The sequence below is a fragment of the Mycteria americana genome, chromosome 6 (assembly GCF_035582795.1).
Source record: "Mycteria americana isolate JAX WOST 10 ecotype Jacksonville Zoo and Gardens chromosome 6, USCA_MyAme_1.0, whole genome shotgun sequence".
In the NCBI taxonomy this organism is placed as follows: Eukaryota; Metazoa; Chordata; class Aves; order Ciconiiformes; family Ciconiidae; genus Mycteria; species Mycteria americana.
Genome location: NC_134370.1, coordinates 17,610,227 through 17,631,247, shown reverse-complemented (window position 1 = coordinate 17,631,247; position 21,021 = coordinate 17,610,227). Strand labels below are relative to the sequence as shown.

The 21,021-nt window shown below is 35.6% G+C and overlaps 1 protein-coding gene across 1 annotated transcript in view; it reads right to left on the bottom strand.

Moving 5' to 3' along the window:
• Positions 1 to 21,021, bottom strand: part of LOC142410907 (adhesion G protein-coupled receptor A3-like) — a 294,504-nt gene that overhangs the window by 140,740 nt on the left and 132,743 nt on the right. Inside the window, exons 7-8 of the mRNA XM_075504087.1 lie at positions 14,097 to 14,310; positions 1,241 to 1,405 (exon numbers count right to left, since the gene is read on the bottom strand). Of these exons, the coding sequence (XP_075360202.1) occupies positions 1,241 to 1,405; positions 14,097 to 14,310 (379 nt within the window). The remainder of the gene's footprint in view (positions 1 to 1,240; positions 1,406 to 14,096; positions 14,311 to 21,021) is intronic.

The following is a 21,021-nucleotide window of genomic DNA, read 5'->3' as shown; positions in this document are numbered from 1 at the left end:
CTGAGATTGTCAGAGATCTCTAATGGATTTTAATCCATATATATGGATTAAATAGTTATATAAATATATGTTCAGCAAATGTGGTATACTCATTGGAACTGAGGTTAACACATAATAAGATAGCTTTGTAGCAAAGAGAAAACAGATTATGTGAGTTGGTTTCTCCAGTTCTTTCTAATTCATTCCTTTATTTTTATTCAAACACAAGAAAGAGTAGTAAAAGGCCTCTGAAAAAGTTTTAAAGGTAACTTCAAAATGAAGAGAGGTTTTCAGGTTAGAAGTATTTGCAGAAAGTTCTGGCATTTAAGAGAAGCTTCCTCTCTCTTCTACTTTTCCTTTCATTAACTATTCAAGCTGAATTCTTATTATAATTCACTTGGTAACAAATTACCTTCTTGATTTCTCAATGGGAATGCCATCATACATCAGTGTTATTGTCAAGCAGGTAATTATATTTTGTTTAAGAGCTTTATGCATATCATTGAAGTATTTTAGAGCTAACTGAAAACAATACCAAATTTCACAGAATCCTTAACTTTTTCTTCAGTTTACAAGGATTAAAATAAGAAAAAAACCACCAGCACATGTCAATAAAAGTAAAGATGAAACAAAAATTACATTTAGTCAACAAAATCGTGCAGACTCTAAGATTCAGATAGAAGGACAGATGTGTTTTCTAATCGTGTGATATATTGGTGGAACTGTGTGTGTCCTTAAACTCACCTCCAATGATCTATTTGTTTTACTACGTAGTTTTACTTGCTATTTTGATTCTCTTCAGCGAAGTATTTTATTAACAGTTTTATGTTATTTGTTACCTCTAATCTCAGCTGAACAAAACTAGCAGAACTCGAACAGATTAGAAAAGTACCGAAGATTTGATCTTCTAATGCTTTAATGCAGTGTTATCATATTCTATAATTTAGAAAACACCAAGAACAATTTTGAATCCTCTCTCATTTAGCTGTAAAGAGCCTACATCTTTTGAAATTTTCCATAATCTCACACTGAGGAATTAGAAGAAAGATTCTCCGACTTTCACAAACCACTGCTGCTCTTGAAGCACTAGCTGCCATTTCCCATAAAAATCAGAGTGTTCCTCCTTCCTACTATATTACATAAAAATGACAAGTAAAATAAGTGACATCTTCGTAACTGATGCTGAAGTATCACGTAAGCATGAATATGGTCCGTATCTATATTAATATATGAAACACACTCCAAAACCAGAAAATCATACCTGAAATCTCCCTTGTTGTTAATAACTCTTTCTGCAGGGCAGTAGGGTGCAGCTGTTTCAAGTACTACAATTTCTACTTGTTTAGTGCTATTTCCATAGGAATTGTTGACTAGACACTCCCAATCTCCAGTTGCATCAATGTCAATGCTGGATAGGATAAGTTCACTATAAAAAGAAAAGATTAAATATTGTATATACTTAGTTATATAGAGATTGAGTCACTGGTTTTCTGGCATTAACTTATCTACAGAGATTTTCTATGAAAATATAAAACCAGGTTTTGCTCTATGTTATTATAGGGACAGACAATATGTGAGCAATTGGTATTAAGATTTTAGCAGCACCAATTTGGATTGACCAGCCAGATCATGACAGGTTATAACACAGATTACCAGTCATCACAAAAGTATATGTTATGTATCAATGCCTGTTCTCCTTTCCTCAAATATAAATTTTTTGTTGTTGTTGCATAAACAAGCACTTGAAAGTCAGAAATGCCTTTCAAGTTGACCACGTAACCAATTCACAGCGAATGCTTCCCTTCATCTGCGATTGCAGCTCCTATGGCATTTCAACAGCAGAATCTGCTGGTCCTGTGGCGGCATGGGAAAAGTTTTCTAGAATAGCCATTGACTTTGGAAGCCGTATATCATTTTCCTGATGAAAAATGAGATGAGGCAAATGCTGATATTTCTTTCAGTACTTTACTACTCATGAACTTCTTTCACACTGTCCCCCACCAAATATGAAATGTAGTCATTAATATCCATAAATTAAGGTTGCATTAACTCTTTATAATGAGTGTTAGACACGTTAAGTATAGAGACACTTTGTGGCTTCTCTTACAATACAAACATTCTACATGACTGCACCACACCAATATTTAGCTGGCTAAGCTAAATAGTCTGTGTACAATTAGAAGAGGAGGAAATAATTTCAGAAACATTTAAAATTGTCTAGAACTGTTCTGGTTAGTTTTTTCTGTATATTTTAAAACAGGTGAGAAGCTTTCCTTCATCTAATGGATGTAACCCAGGCTGTAATGAAGTCAATAAAGTTTAGTTTTTCAATTGAATTCATCAGGGATAGGATTTTATCCAATTACTGTAACTCCATAGATCTCATAGACAAAAATAATGCTAACTACTACATTTTAAGAAAGTAATACATTAGATCTTAAATCTGCTATTGGGCTAGAAATGAATTTTACTACAGATTTAAAGAAAGTACAGCTTTTGAAAGTAGTTGGGAGAGGAAAAAAGGTAGTAATTATCTGAAATATTTACTTTGCTTTACACAAATGGCTCATCTTTGAATATGCCGTGTGGTTTAGACAATTAGAAATTATGTGGGAAGAAATGGAGTACAGTCAGAATGGGGAGAAGGTACATTATAAAAACAGAAGCACAGAATTTAAAAGTTATTGAATTGATTTCAAATCTGTATTTAAAACAAAATCTAAAAAAAATTCTATTTGTGGCCTTTGGCACTTTTGTAAAGAGCCTGACATTTTGAAAGATATACAGAGAAAAATTATATATAATTTATTTTTAATTTTTTGCTCTTTTAAACATCTCTAAAAATGTCATCCTTTTTCACTTTAAACCTTTGTATCTTATACATGCACTGTTACTAACTTGGCTATAAGAAATGATCAAATATCATCTCCTTGTATATAGAGTACTTCTGATACACATGAAAGTAGACCACAGTCAAGGTAGGAAGTGATTAGACAGCTGCATATGTAATTTTCCCTTTGAAATATGCATACAATGAAGGATGATTTTCTCAAGTACTTACTACAGGCCCATTATCTTGATCCCCAGAAAACAAGCAAACCATGGTAAATACCCTTTCATTTAAGTTAAATTGCTTCAGAATTTTTGTGCAGTTCTCCAGATATTCAGTCAAATTTAACATTAAACTGTAACTTTAAAAATCTCACACTCTTCCTATTTATCATGACTTTGAGCTCCAAGTACATTGGAATCCCCTATTTCATTTTTAGAACAAATTCTAACATGTTTTTATTGCAGAAAATATAGAAAAAGTATTACTAGCCATTCTTAGACAGAGTAGCTGAATATCTTCATGTCAAAAGAAGCAATTGTTCTCTTAAGAAGTCTCAGATGAGAAAGCCCAATAACAGCAGCCTCTTAGCTAACACTTAACACATCTTCTTACATTCAGGTTGAAATACTTAAGTGAAATTAGCCAACTGATAAAAATTTTTTAATTAAATCTTCTATTTCATATGTCACAACAATCTCACATCATCTTTACAGACAGCTGAGAGAGAATATATTCCTAGAGCTTATAAAAACAATTATGCATAAAAGCTCTTTTTCACAGAAACTATAGGGAGCATAAATATTCACCTGTGGCATCAAGACCCAGAGACTTCCCAAGCGAATAGAATGTATGATAGATGTGCTGACCTTTTGATATATTCCATATAAAATATCTATAATCATTGTTAAAACTACATATTTGATAAAACTGGGAACCATGGTGATTTTAGGTAAGTGCAATACTTGAACATTATCAGTTTTACAGGTAATCAATATGAAGATAAATAAATATGAAGAAAAAGGGTACATTTTCCATTTATTTAAATTGCTGAAATGTGTTCTGATGCAAATTTATCTGCCGCTAAACAGATCTCCTGTCATTAGATGAAGTTTCCCAGTTTCACAGACAAATATTTACTGATACATCAGTGTTGCTTCTGGTAGAAACGCAATACTTGAACACTGGTTCAAGTTCTCCAAAATGATGAGTAAATCCTCACATTCACACTTTTAATCTTCTATGGCCCTTTCTTCAGATGGTGAATCAAAATAAGCCAGAATAGGTTTATGCAATATAGAAGAAGCTGTATAATGACTAGAACATGGAATTGTCTTCTGAATTGCCATCTGGCCACTGTATATGATGTGTTCATTTACACTCCTCTAGGAATATTTTGGATAGCAAGCCCAACGGTGAAACTGTTCATTTACTTACCATATGGATATGACAAATGATAAATTGATCTTATACCCCTGGAGAATTTCAGGGACTGGATTAAAAAAAAAAAAAAAGTCTTTTAATTCTCAAAAAGAGCAGTCAGCTTGATCCTTTAACATTTTCTCCATTTCCAGTCCTTGGCGACTTCACAGTCCTGGCAGACCAAAAGGAAAGGGTGGGCCTCTACAGAATTTTAAACCTCTTCATAAAGTTTTCTAGTAGGTCAGTTACGTATTTTAAGTCTTGGCACTATTACATTTGTATGCCCAGAAGTTCCATTGTTTTTCTTACTCTTAGTAGAAAAGCATTCTTGATCTCTCTTGGCCATGGCAACAAGTCTTGGTAAAAGGCAAGAACTCTCCTGTGACCTGAGAACATGGCAGGACTCTCTGGTTTAGGAGCTTGACAAGAGCACAACAGAATTAAGAGAGGACAGCACCTTTGGCTCTATACTTTTCTTGATTATCCTATGTCACAGAAGCTAATAAACGTCAGGACACAAATGTAACACAATCTTGCCTCTACTATGCAGCTTTCCTAAGGATGGAGTATGAGTCAGAAAGAGTTCCTACTCCCTCTACATTACCAACCATATCCCACTCCTCAGAGGTGTGATAGTTGCTACTTTTGTGGAAACTTTTGACCTACCAAGACATAAAACAAAGTCAGACATTCATGAGATGGTGTCAAGGCAAACTGAATATGGAGATTGCTGCCTGATGAGAACAAAAGGATGCCTAGCAAGCTTTTCTCAAGTTTTCTTTTGAAATTATAGTGGCCTTCTCAGTAAAATCATTGAAAGGAAGAAAGAGAATATACATGTTTCTTCTTTGTACTGGGAAATTTCACGCGTGGTAGGATTCCTTTTTCAAATATGATGACTAGCATGTTGAAAAATTAATTAAAATGTACAGTAGATGCAATTGCTTGAAAAAGTTGTTATAATATTCAATAGAAGCCCGTGGCATTGGTCATTACAAAGAGAGGAACCATAATGCAGGCGGAAGCCATACTCCTGTAATCAAGTAATCTGTGACAATAGCTTTCTATTTGAGGCATAGTTTTGCATTGCTACAGCTATGCATAACTAATTAGACAATCAGAAGTAGGTCTCATTATGCAAAGTTACTCAACCATGTCCTGAAGTAATACCTTAGCGACATTTACTGTATGCCCAGCAGTCATTTGCATGCCAGGAAACAGAGTAACACATAAAGAGGAGACTTTAACACCATATTTTGATTGGCTTTCACAAGAAAGGCTTTAAAGTCTGACTTGAGTTCTTGTAAGACTTGGGAAGAACCAACTGCTCTTCCTGGAGAAAAATAAAAATTAATTACTCCAATACAGATAACATTTAGGTTTCCTCATATTCTTCTTCAGACAGATAAATGAAAATCCTTTTCTACAGCTCAGGCAGAAGGCCTGCATAACCTGCCTCCAACCCATACCACCTTAAATAATTAATACTCACACAGAATTTAAAAGATGAGTGTTGGTCTCCAGAGTACACTGCTGCTTGGAATGCAGCCTTTCACAGGGGATATAAGGTTAAAACATGGAAAATGAAGAGAGAATGTGTAAATCTAGGCACTTTAACTGAACTTAAATTGCTAGTCTGATCTCTCTGACAAAATTACTTATTTACCCATGTAAGAAACAGCTGTAGAAGGCTGATGGCCTTTAAAGAAAGCTTGTGTCCAGGCAACAGCAAGAGAAAAGGAGGATTAAAGATTAATCTTGGTACTCATTTTATGCTAGATGTCTAGCATATATTTTCAGGTGTAATCAATTTGTCATACGCTTAGGAAATTCAATACCCATGATTTTCTGTTTCTTCTGATTGAATATAAAAACAAAACATAACTTACCGTTTAAGGCCATCTGTAGCTACCCAAGAAACATAATGTGCTATAACGTACTTTTACCATTATTTATCTATCAGCTAATTTGTTCACATCAGTATGCTAGGACCATGACAACAGTTGGATTTGACTTCAGAGATGCCAATGGAAAGGACCTAATTTTAATGACAATATATTGACAAAAAAAAAAAACCCAAACCAAAACCTACTTCCAAAATGGGAGAAAAGACCCATATGTCAGTCAGTAAAGCATCGCTTTATTTTCATTTGTATTGCTCAAATTACTTTGACTGAAATGCAAATGTTCAAAAATGTTGTCACAGGCTAATATTATCCATTTGTTATGCAAATATTTGCCCAATAGCATTTGCTGTAAGTGGATGTCAAAGAACCTGTGATGTACATTTATATGCCATCAATTTGTTTCTTAAAATTGAGGGAACAAATGCTACTAAGAGTGACTAAACCAAATCATCTTCAGAAACAGAGTCAGAAATCTAGTTAGCTCTACGACATACCACAACAGGTTTGGTTTCTTGTATGATCCTTTCCTCTCTCATTGAGCTTGTCAGGTAGAGACAGACTACCAGCTACTGTGCTGCATCAAAGGGTGTACATAAAGATGTTTGCATTTATCTTCATACTCCCACAGTCCTAGAGTCAATATATGCCAGTCTAGCTAGCTGAGAACATAAAGTGGGGAGGGCAAAAAAAGGGTATCAACAGCTCTAGAGCACTCAGAGCTTTCTCTTGCTGGAGAAACCTTCAGACAGCTGGCAGGTCTGTGACGGCACAGTGCTATAAAGCTATCTGAAGAGAGTACACCTGGGCCAGGGCTTATTTAAAGTACTTCATGAATCAGTTGTCTATCATGGAGTTTCTTTGTCAGTTGGTGAAAGGTTTGGGAATGCTCAAATGTCTTTATTGTTATTACTTTTTTTCTACCAGCAAAGTGCTTGACTGCAGGATGTATACAGCTGCAGTCTTCTGGGGAAATGGTGCTACACCTGCTGTATGCCTTTCATTGGCCTTAAGTAGTCTGTGTGCTGCAGTGTTATATCCAGAGGAGCTTTGTTCATTAGCATAATTCTTGTGATCTGTACACTATCAGAGGTTCTTAGACAAAAATAACACTATGACAATCAGTCCAATAGCCAAAACTGCATAAAAAGCTTTTAAAGTAAAATATTTCCCAGATGACTGAGAAGTGTCAACCTACTTATGACAATTCTTGATTATTTGATTACGTGCTACTGGGACCAGCAAAAAAAAAAACCAACACACCCCAAAAAAACCAACCCCACAAAACCCCCAAACAACACACAAAAGAAAACAAACTAAAAAACTACTACATTAATTTTACAATTTCAAATTATTTGTCGAATGCACACTACTTTGACAGAATTTCCCACTCTCTCTAGTCAGTGGTGATGTTACAAATGCAGAAATTAGTTATTTAATTCATACTTTATGGGATAGAGTAATTGTATATTAGGGCTAGAATACCGACCTGTTTTATTTGCTGACCTGCAAGAAATTTGGGAAGACCTAAAAAGGAGGTAAAACATAGCAGATTCCTACATAACTTCAGGAACAATCTCTGTTCTTTCTCCAGTATACAGTGTATCTCCAACAGTGTCAACTTTATTTTGTGATGGCCGGGAGCCATCCAATCAAAATACCATAAACAATTAAAAATAGGGTTCTTTTATCCTGTAGGGAGAAAGAAGAGGAGGGGCTGGGACCTATTTTCATGGAATTCCAGCATGCAAATAAAGAAAAAAGCTTTCTATAAGTCCATAAAGGATGTGTCCTACAACACGTTCTCTATGTTGAACAGACTGAAATACATGAAAAGTAAAAAGTAATTCAGTTATTTGTTTTAATATTTCTGACATGTTTTGCTTTAAAGAAATGGTTTGCTTCCCTGGTATCTAAGGTGATTGACTTGGTAGAAGGAGTACATCAGAGTCTGGACAAATGTCAGAATTGCTCTGATAATCACAGCTGATGCACAGGGTTACAAAATACTGCCTGGACTGAGAGAATATGTATAACTATGCCTCACATTGGTGTTGACAGGAAAAGTAATCTAACAAAAGCCAGTCCTGGGATGTTCGCTCCAAACTGCTGCTGCGGTGCAGCATCTCCTCAGCTGTATAGCTGCAGCTGTTTGAGGGGCCACATTAAAATCATTCTGGCCCTAAAAAGTCAAAGAAAAACTCTATTGATTCCCCCTTGCGGGAGGGGAAGTGCAAATTTTTGTTCTTTATACTGAGCTTAACATTTCATTTCAGTGGTGTGGCTGGCTGGACCCATACATAGCTGCAGGAAATAAGCAGAGATGGAAATGAGAGGTCAAAATTTGGTGCAAGGCATCTTGTTCATCTGGTCTTAACATCACAAAAAGGGTACTCTTTTAAAGGTCTTCAGGAAGGACTCCGTCAAAATTTTTTACAGTTCTGACTCACATTTTTCTAGCTTTTTTTATTCCATCAGCCCAAAATACTTACATATATTTTCTGTGAAAATATCTATTTCTCAATCACGTTTCAATAAGCAGTTACCCAAATTAAGCCTACAGTTTTTATGGCACGGCACAATTCTTACATAATTGTCTATTCCTTTAATGGAAGAGGGTATCGTGGCTGCTGCTTTTACTTTTCATCATATTGCTATACTTTTCCACAGGTTATATTTTAAATTATCCCCCAAACTGATTAGTAGTGAAACTGTCATTGGGTTTTATTCAGATAATTGAAAGATCTTAAAGGTCTTTTCCAACCTATATGATTCTGTGATTCTGTGATTTTTAGAGAAAAGGCCTAAATTCAATTAATCTTCCAAATTAATTCACATGAAGATTCTCGTAATCTTGGATAATCAAACCCTTAGCCTGTGCATTTCATAATATTCTGCAATAATTTTAAATATTATCTTCCTGTCTGATATATGAGAAAGCTGCTGGTAAAGGTGCATCTGTTACTAGTCTTTTGCTGCCTACTGTGCCTGAAGTAAGCTGTAGACCCTTGACTATAGGGTTTAAAGTAATCTCAAAACAATACAGAAACATTGATTTACAATTTAAATGGTTATTTTGCTTCATTTCTTTCCTAACTGCTTGACAGCTAAGGGTCAAGCAGAGTCAATTAGGTGAACCAACAAAATATCAGTACTAAACAATTTCTGCTGATTTCCCCAGGCTTCTCAGTATGACCCTCAGCTGCTCATCTCCAAATGTTCATGACAGTAGAACAAAAAGTGCTGGTCAAATATCTGCATTTCTGAATCAGATTCTTTGGATTTGTTCTAACACTTATTTTTTTAATCTTGTGCAGAGTGAATCTCCAATACTTTGCCATGATTTGGCTCGTATCTGAACTTCCAATTGTGTATCCAACCTAGTAACATGCTCATCAGCAATATACCATTTTCAGACTGTTCTTAACCTAATATCGGTCCAAACCACTACTGTTTGCTTCCTATCTTTTCCAGATGTATTCTTGCCACAAACTGTTAAGACAGTTCAGGGGTTATTTGGATTCTTTCCAGAAAAAATAGGCATAAAATTTCTGCCTTTCTCCCAGAATTTCGGGAAGTTTTGTTCTTTCTTATACAGTATGCCTGCCTGGATCTCAAACTTGTCATGATACCACCTGTCTACTCCTGGAATCAATTTGTACTCATATTCATTTCTCTCAATCATATCTTAAACTATCCGTATTCTTTTAGTGCAACTGTCTCAGCCAAGTTCCAAATTCTTTCCTAATAGCTGCACTGATAATTTCAAACACCTAAAAATTATTAATTGGATTCAAAACTGCCTTTTGATCACAAAAATTATGATCGTAATTTTTAATCCAAAACACTGCATTCCTTTTTATTTTTCTCCCAGTTTCTTCACTATTACAGTACAAGTGGATCATAATTTGAAACTCTTCCCTGATATCAGATGTTTCTTTTGCAGATGGAAGTGTTGGAGATTTTCACATAACCATATACCTCTAAAAGCAGCTTCCAGAAATGAATATACACATTTTATGTAAAAATTTTAAAATCAGTTTTCTTACTATTGCTCCTATCCTTGTTATACCTAAAGGATCAGCTGTAGTTCCATAATTGTCTATTTCGTTCATTATTTACTTTTGACCATCCTGTATTGGCATTGACTGCTGTCAAAATGTAAAGAAGCACTAGATGCTTTAAATACCCCCCCCCCCCCCCCCCGCCGGTTCTGGTTTTTTGTTTTGGGTTTTGTTTGTTTGTTTTTTTAGGAACTGCATTTGGCAGCCATATTTAGAAGACTGAAATACTTAGGACAGAATTTAACAGAAAACCTCTATTTGTGGGGGATCACAGTTGAGACCTAATAGTCTGTATTTCCAGTGGCAAATCTATCTACATAACATAACAAAAATCACATCTGAAAAACACATCTGATACTAACACCTGCTATCCTAGGTTTAGTTAAGAGCATGTTAGTTTCTCCAGTTGTAACACTCCTGTTTATGGGTTCTTAACTTTCTGCACAGTTTAATGTTTTCAGAAAGAGCACTTGTGAACTGTAATGGTCCCAGAGCAGCCATTACAGCTGTCAGAGACATAAGCACTGTTAAACACTCTACACAAGTATTTACAGAACAGAACTAAAAAGACTTTAAAATTGTCATTATAGTCTATGTGGTAAATAAGGAACTTCCTGAAAATTAAAGTCTCTTTACTACTGCGGAGTTGCTTGGTTCATAAAACTAAAATATTTTCCTTTTTTTAGTTTAATATTCTAATAACTGTCCTGCTAGCCTCTCCAAACACTGAAAGGGAACAGTGGGGAAGTTGGGAAAGATGCTGTGCTGCAGGCAATCGTACATAATCTGCCTTCTATGTGGCTTCAGGGATATGGATTGTTTCATTGCCACTTACTGAGATCAAACTGATAATCTAATATTCCAGGTTTAAGAAATCAGGCTGTCTTCATGGAAACACAAGTCACAATTTCAGCTAGATCCATTCACAGATGATAGGAAATCAGTTCCACATCACATTCACATTTTCATGTACGACTATGACACTTATACACAGGCATAATGACAGAAAATCCAACATGAGCAAAATCAAATATTATTATCATTGGCAAGAAACAGTAAATGCGAGCTAGCAGCAGAATTGAAAACACCTTCTCGATCTCCTATAAGGGAATACTCTTTGCCAAGAAAAATGTCACAGGCCGGAATACAGTTCAAAACTTTAGTTTAATTATTGTAACAAAAACATTTATTTTAGTTTATTCTGCTTTATCATAGGAGACAAAAAATACACATTTGGATATTTTATCCTTCTACTGTGGCAGTTAATAAAACAGAAGGGTTTAGTATGATATTTGTGTTGTAAATCCATGTCCAGAAATATCTGGAACTACCCAATATAATAACCATCTAAAAACGTCTGAATAAGCAGCTTTTGGAACAGGACTTCACCTCTTTGTTCAAAACTAGCTTCAGAAATCTTTAAATTGCTAAGCTGCACAAGCCAAAGCCTGTCCTTTAGTGCAATCACAGAAAGCCACAGAGAGTGGACATTTGCTGTAAAGAGTAGGAACAGGAAGGCAAAATATGACACTGTAAGAACTGACTTTAAATTACCTTTATTTTTACTCCAAATCTTATGCTTAACATATGATAACCTCAGGGAGGCGTAGTCTTTCTGATGTTTCACAGTGCCTCGTACAACTGCAATTTAGCTTTAATAGCTGTCACAAATTAGTGTGTAACAGCATGTAACAAGCATATTAATACATACTATTGTAACATGTAATAAGCATGCTATTACATCTTATTTTAACATGTAATAATGACATAAATGGAGTTATAGTATACATGGTCATGATATGGGATTAAAATTAAAAAACGCTGAAGAGACTTTTTACAATCATAACTTGACCAATGTTTTCTCATTTTCAACACGAAGAGACAATACATCTCTATAATTCATATTAAAAAAAAATTGACTTCAAAATAGTATGGTTTTTGAAAGCTAGTTTCAAAAGTATAGGTCTCTCATGCCTCTAGTAAGTCAGTTTTGATCAGTCCCTTGATCAAGGCAGAGGCATGATTGCTTGAGTATTAGCATTTTTGACTGGATAGGGACCATGCTGTACAGTAAATGCAGTGTTGATGCCCTACTATATTGTGAAGTGAAACATATAGCTCAAATAAATGAGCAATTAAAATGTTTTAAGCTTTTAAATAGCTGTTTAAAGATTGTGAGTTTAATTCAAAAAATATTTTCTCTCATTTTGACACTCTGTATCACATAACTTGGACAAGTCAAAGTATTTTTCCAGTCCATAACAGCAAACATGATGACATATTTAGAGAACATTCTTTCTGAATACTTGGTCCCAGTGCATACTGCAACATGAACATCAAGGTCACCTGTTTAATGGCACAGTAAACGAGGTAGGTAGCAGATCAACCATCCTTATTAAAATATTGCTATGGTAGACAATTATTTTTATTTTATAGTCTGGCAAAAATAAAGCAATATAAGATAAAATTCAGTCAAGCTACTTCTAAACTAGCTTTTTAAAAAGGATAGCTATTTTGAAAATCTTAACATTTTTAGACAATTTATTTCAGTTTATTACTGTGCTCTACAAATTGCTTATATAGTGCAAAATATAATTCAGTTGAAAAATATAATGAGATTAACAGCATGTCTTTTAATTTTGATTTCATGGAAATAAGAAGAACATGCTTTAATTTAAGTGACTCAGCAGTTCTATAATAGCTCATGCACTTGGCATTACCATACTAATTGGTCTAATAGTCTTTTTCATTATCCACTACAGCCATACACATTGGTATTAGAGGAAAGCCAGTAGCTGTGAGAATAGGTCAGATCTACACCTCTAGAACTATAGGACTCCAAACGGGGTCAAATAATCAGTGAGTAGACAAAATTAAAATCAATAAAGCCAAAAGACCCCAGTGGAGAGGAATTAATTTGACTCCCTTCATAACTTTCATTTGATAGTTCAAGAAGCATTTCAGGTCAATTATATTAATAGAAACTGGTTGAGTGAAAAGATGTTAATGATGATCCAGAGCTAATTAGCACAGCTATTTTCACTCCATCTTCTACAAAGAGAAAGGCAGAACATAGACACAGAATCAGATTATTTTTGATCAATGATGGAAATTGGCAGAGGACAAAAGGACGTGCTTTTAGTGACAAGCTTTTAGTGACAAGCCCATACTCTATGATGAAAACCAAAAATAAACACAGAGATTTAGAATAATTTATTAAATAAGATTTAAAAGGGAAAACTGAAGCAAAACTGGAATGATATGGTCATTGCCAAATATTAGTTGTTACTTATTTTATAGAAGCCTATTCTACTTCATTCCTCTTGCATTTTTCACATCAACAAAGGTACCTGTAGATCTCTCTCTCAAGCACACAGAGGCACACAGATGGTAAAGTCATAGAAAGTTGAGAAAGATTTTAATAAGAAACAAATATGAGATTACTTAACTAAAGAATATAGGATCCAGTATATTGGAACCTACAAAAATTAATCCAAGCCTTTTAAATTGATAGTTCTTCACAGGTAGATCACTATGGTAGATCAATCTTCTAGATGGTGTCAGGAAGAAGTAGTTTGGCTGTAAGTCACTCTCATGTGCTACTGAAGCTATTCTAAGTTCGGTTTCTTTTCACATTTAACTGTAAGAAACTGTTTTTATCTGTTTCAAATCCATAGTTGCTCAAATCTGCATACTTAGACACAAGAAATACGATTTGGAACCACAGCCATTCATAGCCATGAAAAAAACTATAACTGTGTGTGTTCCGATTCAAGCATGCAACTGTATTGCTTCAAGTAAAACAACTCCTGATACATGTTTTAATGAAGCTTATTGCAAGTGTTGCATCTGCTCACCTTGCCAACAAGTCTGACTATTACAAGGAGTATACGTTACCGTGTAATTAAGCAGCAGTCATGAATGATGCTGTCCTCCACAAATATGCCACTCTCTTCATCTGTTTCGATCAGACGACCAGCATGGTACCAATGTACTTGGGTAGTATTGTCAACATATGTTGCAGTACACTGAAATGGCAAGCGGTCCCCATGAAAAACCACTTGTCTTTGTGATGGGATCAGCTCAAAAAGCGGAAGTTCCAGAGGCCCAGCTGCAGGGAAGAGAAAACAACAAAAATATAGGAAAAAACCTCACAATGAATTCCTCTCATGAATATTGTGAACTAATTGTATACAGTTCTAGCTTCCTAGATCTTAACATTACAGCACTAGTATAAAAGATATGCCCTCAAACTACCCACTTAAGTCTGATCATGTTGTGAATTCTAGAGATCACATTTCTTTCACTGGTGTGAGCCCCGATAATTACAGGATTACTAGAATATCTACAGAAAATGGGTTTCACAGAATAGTTCACAGTATGAGTGAGGTTGGAAGGGATCTCTTGAGATGCTCCAGTCCTGCTTTGAGTAGGAGGCTGAAAAAAAATCAGTCTTCTAATTAAAGAAAAAATACAGCTATTAATATAGGTACAGTTAAAATATACGACAACTTCACTGTCAGTGGATGAAATTCCCACTGTGCTCCAGAACAAAATTTACTCACTCTACAGAGCCTAAAGTATCTCATATGCCTGGGACTTGGATAATAATAAGGCTAATAACAAAAGTTAAACTTCCCCCTGAAGTTCAGCTGTCCCTATGATTTCTCATTTCCCTGTCCCTACTTCCTTCTGTTTCTTCCGCAAGTTGTCTTTACTATCTAGATCTTTACTCAACATTAAATATTTATCTCAATAGCTCTTTCTGCTTTTTAATAGTGGAGTACATTTCACCATCTTTATTTTATGAATTTTATCTCTCCTGTCTTTCCCCAAGAAATATCCTAGTAATAAGAATATTGCATATTCTTATTCTAAGCAGAATCTTAAAAACAGCTGCCATCATCACATACCCAAATGCCTAAACACAATTAGAAAATAAATAGTGTTGTAAATTCGGAAGGCATATGCATTTTTGGGAATGCTGAAAGTCTGCTAATTTCATAGATTTGACAGTGATTGAAGGCTATATCCTTCAATCCTACAGTCTCTGTAGAGACAGAATCTCTAGACAGTATTTGTTTTCTTCCATTTTTATATCTAGATCCTGAAACTACCTCAACAGAATTTCTGTTAAATATTTTCTATACATTGTGAGATTAATGCTAGTTCTTTAAATTGGTATCAGAACATTGAAAAGGAGCATTTTAGGAGAGGTAATTGAAATAGAGGCACTCCATATAGAAGATCATCTTTTATAGGATAATAAGGAATAAAGGAAAATCTTATTTTCATTTTCCTGGTATAGTCTCCTTAGGGAGGACAAGAAAATTACTACCTCTGATACTTTGTTATCATCACACAAAATTCTAATGGTAATAAAAATACTAAGGACTCGCATATGTGATTGATGAACACACTACCATGAGCACCTTGCACAGTAATTCCGAAAATACAACCTTTTCTCCTCAGCCTACAATGCCAAAACAATTGACTGAGCCTGGGTCACTTTATAACTTCACTGCTGCAATCTCATCTTAGACACAATGCCTACAGCCTTGCACCTTGGAAATCCTTCTACCTTGATGAGGAAAGAGAATTTTTAAGCTAGATCTTCTTCTCCCTTATTTTTCATCCGTTTTCATTTAAAGGCCTCTCATCATTAATATCTATCCGGCCTACAGGGTTGTCAGTTGAAAGGTCACCCTTCCACATTTGCACTTGGAAAGAGAGGTTCTCTCCATCTTCTAGTAAAAACCTTTAATGTAAATGACTGAGACCAAGCTGGCAGATGCTTGAGTAACTATCTCAAGCATCTATTTTTCTGACAAGTACTTTAACTTTTTTTTTTTCCATTTCACTGCTCACCATTTTATCTTCCTTAAAATTTCTCGTCAAAATCCTCCATTGCCCATAATAAATACAGATGAACTTACCCATGCCTAACCAGATTGCAAGCCATAATCACCGGTTCTACAATTGCTAAAATTTGTAGACAACCAGTAGTGTTTGTTCCTCTCCTTACTCAGCATCCCACCCTAACACGCTTCTTTATGTCATTCAGATGTTGTCTTTGGAACACTTAAATTGTGAGAAGCTGCATTTATAAACCTAGCTTAGGGCCCTCCATACCATTGGGGAATTTAAATGTTAAATAGTATATTCATCGCCTGCTTTGAATAAACAGTGAGAGGGATCACTTCTACTTTTTTATAGAGTAAGAATGCTGGCCAGCATAATACTCGGGATTTGTACATGAGTGAATATGTGATATTGCTGTCTGGGAGAAGCACACAGAGGATTAAGGGGCTAGCTACTATCTACTGAAATGTTGTAAGTCTGCTGTGACTGTAAAGGGCAGGCTTCAGATATCCCTCCTTACTTGCGTATACATCCTGTAGTATATCTTCTGATTGCACCTATTATTTGTGGACATGGATGCATTATTAAAAATTCCTTGAAACATACCTAGTATTTCTATACGGTCTTTGGCTTCTAACTAAGAGAAGAGAAAGTAAACCAGATTAATACCTCATTCATAACAGCTGCCGGCTTGGTCTCAGTCATTTATGTTAAAGGTTTTTACTAGAAGATGGAGAGAACCTCTCTTTCAAAAAGGTTGCAATCTTTGTGTTGCATTACAAAGTCAATTATGGAATATAAGGAAAAGTTATGGTGTGGAATTTAACCATAAATTAACTGAATGATTATGAAAATGGAGTCCAAAAAAATTAAACGTACTGTCACAAGTATAACAGAAATATATACTACTCACAGAAATAAAATATTTCTCATGAATACAGTAATTTTTAACTGAAGATATTGTATCTTGTCAAATCTTTTTGCTCATGCACTGAGTGTCATGCACATTGTGTCATGAGACTATGAAGTAGTAAGAGTGCCAACTATAGTATCAATTTTTCTTAAGTCAGGCTAAATAACTTCCCTGGCATACAGATGCAGTGTAACACTATCACGTTGAATTTATCTCTGCCTTTATAGCTGGTCTTTAAGGCTCTCCCGTTATCACTTCTGGTGCTCAGCCTTGGGAATCACCAAACCCAGAAAGGGAGTAGGAATGATGTGCTCTGGGCAGATTTTGTCAATTAATGATCAGAAGTAAATGAAACCTTTTTTAACTGCAGCATATCAGAAAAGGAGAAAATGATCCTTTGATTGACACCAGTCATATCAACAACCTACTCATTTTCTTTTTCTTTGCAAATCCTTCAAAGTACCAACAAAGATGCAAAGCAAATGAAACATACCGTTGGTTTACCATTAGAATGGTAAATCCTTCTGGCCAGCTGAACCCTTTCATAATGTACATATTGGGGTTGGCCAAATTGACAAATAATGCTGCAAACTCATTTTCAAAGTGAAACCAGTAAAATTTCTATGGATTATGACATTTGCAGAGCAAGGAAGGTACACTTAAGTACTTCTACAAAACATCTGTTTTTAATCTGTGTGATGTCTACAAAAAAATGATTACCAGAGCTAATCTTCAGTTGTTTTCCAGGGATAATCATGATTTAAATGGCTAAGGCTGGTTCTGCAACTATTACTCATGCAAAAGTTCCAGTTGACTTCAGTGACACAGCTCACAGATATAAGGATTAATTGCATCAATAAGAGTTTCAGGATTAGGGCCAATACTCTTTATCCTGAATGGCTATAAAATGATTGTATAGTTCCATCAGCATCAGCTGGAAATACTTATTTTAAATCCATAATCCAACAATCCTTCAAATTCAGAATAAAAATAAAAGTATTTACTAATGCTGTCCACACATTTTCAAGTTTGACTTTGAGAATAAAGTAAAAAGCAAGACATAAGAAATTCTGAAAGTATTTGGAATGATTTGGGCATTGATTTGACAGCACTTGAAATATAACAGCTCTGGCAAGCATATCCCTACACAAGAGAATTTTTCTTTTTGATTATGTGATTACTGAAGACCAAATAAATATATATAATCTCTGATGCTCATATTTATATGAGTGTGCGTGTATGTGTGTGTACATATGGCAGATACAACAGCCTCATAATTTACAGTTTACTATTGTATCCTGGGAGTGGAGGGACTAACTTAGGGGGATTTTATTTATTTAATTTTTACAGATGTGAAAAATATTCCAAGATTCTCCTTCCAAGACAATCCAGTCTGCTGCCCTCACGTTTGGAGCCAGCACCATCACCTGCAAATGAGAGGTGTGACTCTCCTATGGGCATTTAGATCAAGGGTTGCTGAAGTGTTTTACAGTCTTCACCTGTCTTGTCTCTCTAGTCAGCACTAAACCATGATTGCGGCAGAGCACCACAGGAATCACTGATTGCAGCATGAATCCAAAGGTCTAACCCATCATTATGGTAATTACGTCTTTTTCTTTATCTTTCACTTCTCAGCAGAAAAGGGTTTTGTTGACTGAAGGCCAGATTCTTTATGCGATCCAGTCTTGTATTGCAGATTAGCTCTAGACTAGAATACTGAGGACATATGGAGGAGGAATCAGGTTACACAAATACCACTGAATTAGAGTATCACTTAAGAGTCCTTCTCACAGAAAGTATATCCATGCATATTTTAACACATGCAGTGCCCCAAGATGTATATAAAGTTGAAAAAGAAAATAGAAATTATTTAAATAACCATTAGCTAAAATAGAAAAACAGCAAGGTGCACTGAAGCTCTAAGGAAACGTTCCGATGCGTATGCCCTTAATATCTTTACAAAACAATTTATCTCACATACCTGCACACACATTAAATACTTTCTGCCTTTTTCCTTACAATTCAGTTCTTGAGATTTTAAAAATAGTTCAATTTTCCTTCTAATTTTGGCCTTTCTTTTTGTTTACTGTTTTAGAAGATGGAAAGGAGAAGAATGCGAAGGAAATGCTGCTGTCACTGGACATACACGGAATACAAATGTTTGTAAAAGACATAACATAATAAATCTCTAACCTGTATTTTAGTTACATTTTAAATGTAATATGATCACATTTAAAATGCAGGCACTTAAAATGAATGGACACTACTGTTTTCTGGATGAATGATCAAAAGCAAATCTATAAGCACAAAAGCTGGCCCATGCCATAGATTTGTCTAAACGCTACAGAAAGTTGGCTAGTCATTGGCCAACATGACCAGCACAAGATATTGGAGACATGATCGGAGAAAAATGAAACTACATCCTACCTCCAGCCAAATTTGTTGCGTTTTCTCCTGCACAACGTATAACCCGGGCAGCACAACTCTTTACAGCTAAATAGCTACTAAGTGCATAATCCTGGTTACTACACTAGAGCATTCTGCTGTTCAGTTTACCATAGACACAGTTTTCTGCTGTACATTTTCTGGCCCTCATTAACTGGCTTTGTTTGATACTGGCAGCTTTTACACAGTCAGAAATAGGAATATCCACAGGTTTCTCCAGGTTGCCCACACGTCAGTGCAGTATTACAGTGCTCACATCTCAGGATACACCATTGACTTCTGCCTCTTGGTAGAAAATTCAGTTTGCTACAGTGCACCACAAGCTTCTGGGACAGAAAAAAACCAGAGGTTGGCATTTTGCTTCTTGTTAATCACTTGATTTATTGTATTGCCAATGGGCTTTTTATTTGAACTGAGTGTGCCTACAGAGTGCGGCACATCCTGCTGACAAAAGTGTGAGTTAGAGCTCTAATATTTGTATACAATCTCAGTGGGAAAGAAATGTGCATGGAAAGCACAGTGGGGGGAAGCTGGAAGCGAGGACAAAGTAAAGGAACTGGTTCAATAAAAAGGACAGATGAAAATGAGGAAAAACAAATTGAAAAACATTAGTTAAAAATTTGAAATGCTGACACAGCAAATTACATCTGTTGATATCTACTGAATGGAAATGAAGAAAAGAGAGTGATCTGAATTGCTCTGAAGGCCAGTGCTGCCAAGAAGGGGAGGTGCCAGTACACCAATGCCAATTTCCGTATTGCAAAATTTGCTGACAATAAAGAAAGGTTTGGTGTAGAAGGTCACAGACAGTGCCATATGCCAAGGAAGTCAAGAACGAATACAGAACTGGAGCCAAGCTTCAGTTTTAATAAAAGCTTTGCCTGGCTCCAATTTTAACATAATATCAAGAAAATACAGATGCCAACATGCATTAAACACATTAAAATAAGATAAGTCTTCTGGGCTTGGGACAAGAAAGCTTTGCACCATATTCATTTACCACTCACTGCAGAAAAAGTAGAGCTTCTCTTTGTGTAATAGCTTCTTATTTCCACAAACTTCGTAATGCTGGCAGGGCAAGGCATATTCCACACCATTTTATCAGTCCCTTTCACCCTCATACATGCTTTTCAGACAGGAACATAAAGTAGACATATTTTTTTGCAGCATCTCATAATTAAAGCACAGGTTTATGTTTATTTTGTAATGCTAAGTGCTACACTGAAATGGTAGCTGCTAACCAAAGAGCAAGACTTCAGACATGTATACTGTTTTACTTTAAGTTCCAAATTTTGTATTACATTTTACTCCTGCAAACTTCTGTAAAGCCATCAAAGTTGAGAAAAAGAGAGAGAAAGGGTGCACGTCTCATGAGCAGGCATAGCAGAGTCAGTGGACTGAGGCACTGATAAGAACGTAGGTGCTGCTGCAGGGAGCTGAACAGAAGTAGCAATCCCAGGATTTATCCTGAGTTAGTTACAAGTATGGTGAGCCCAAGCTGTCACAGTCTGCTGCTATTGATGCTTCAGTTATCTGGGTTAGCTAGCCTCATAAATATACTCCGTATCTACAAACCAGAAGATTAAAGTCAGTGCAGTTATG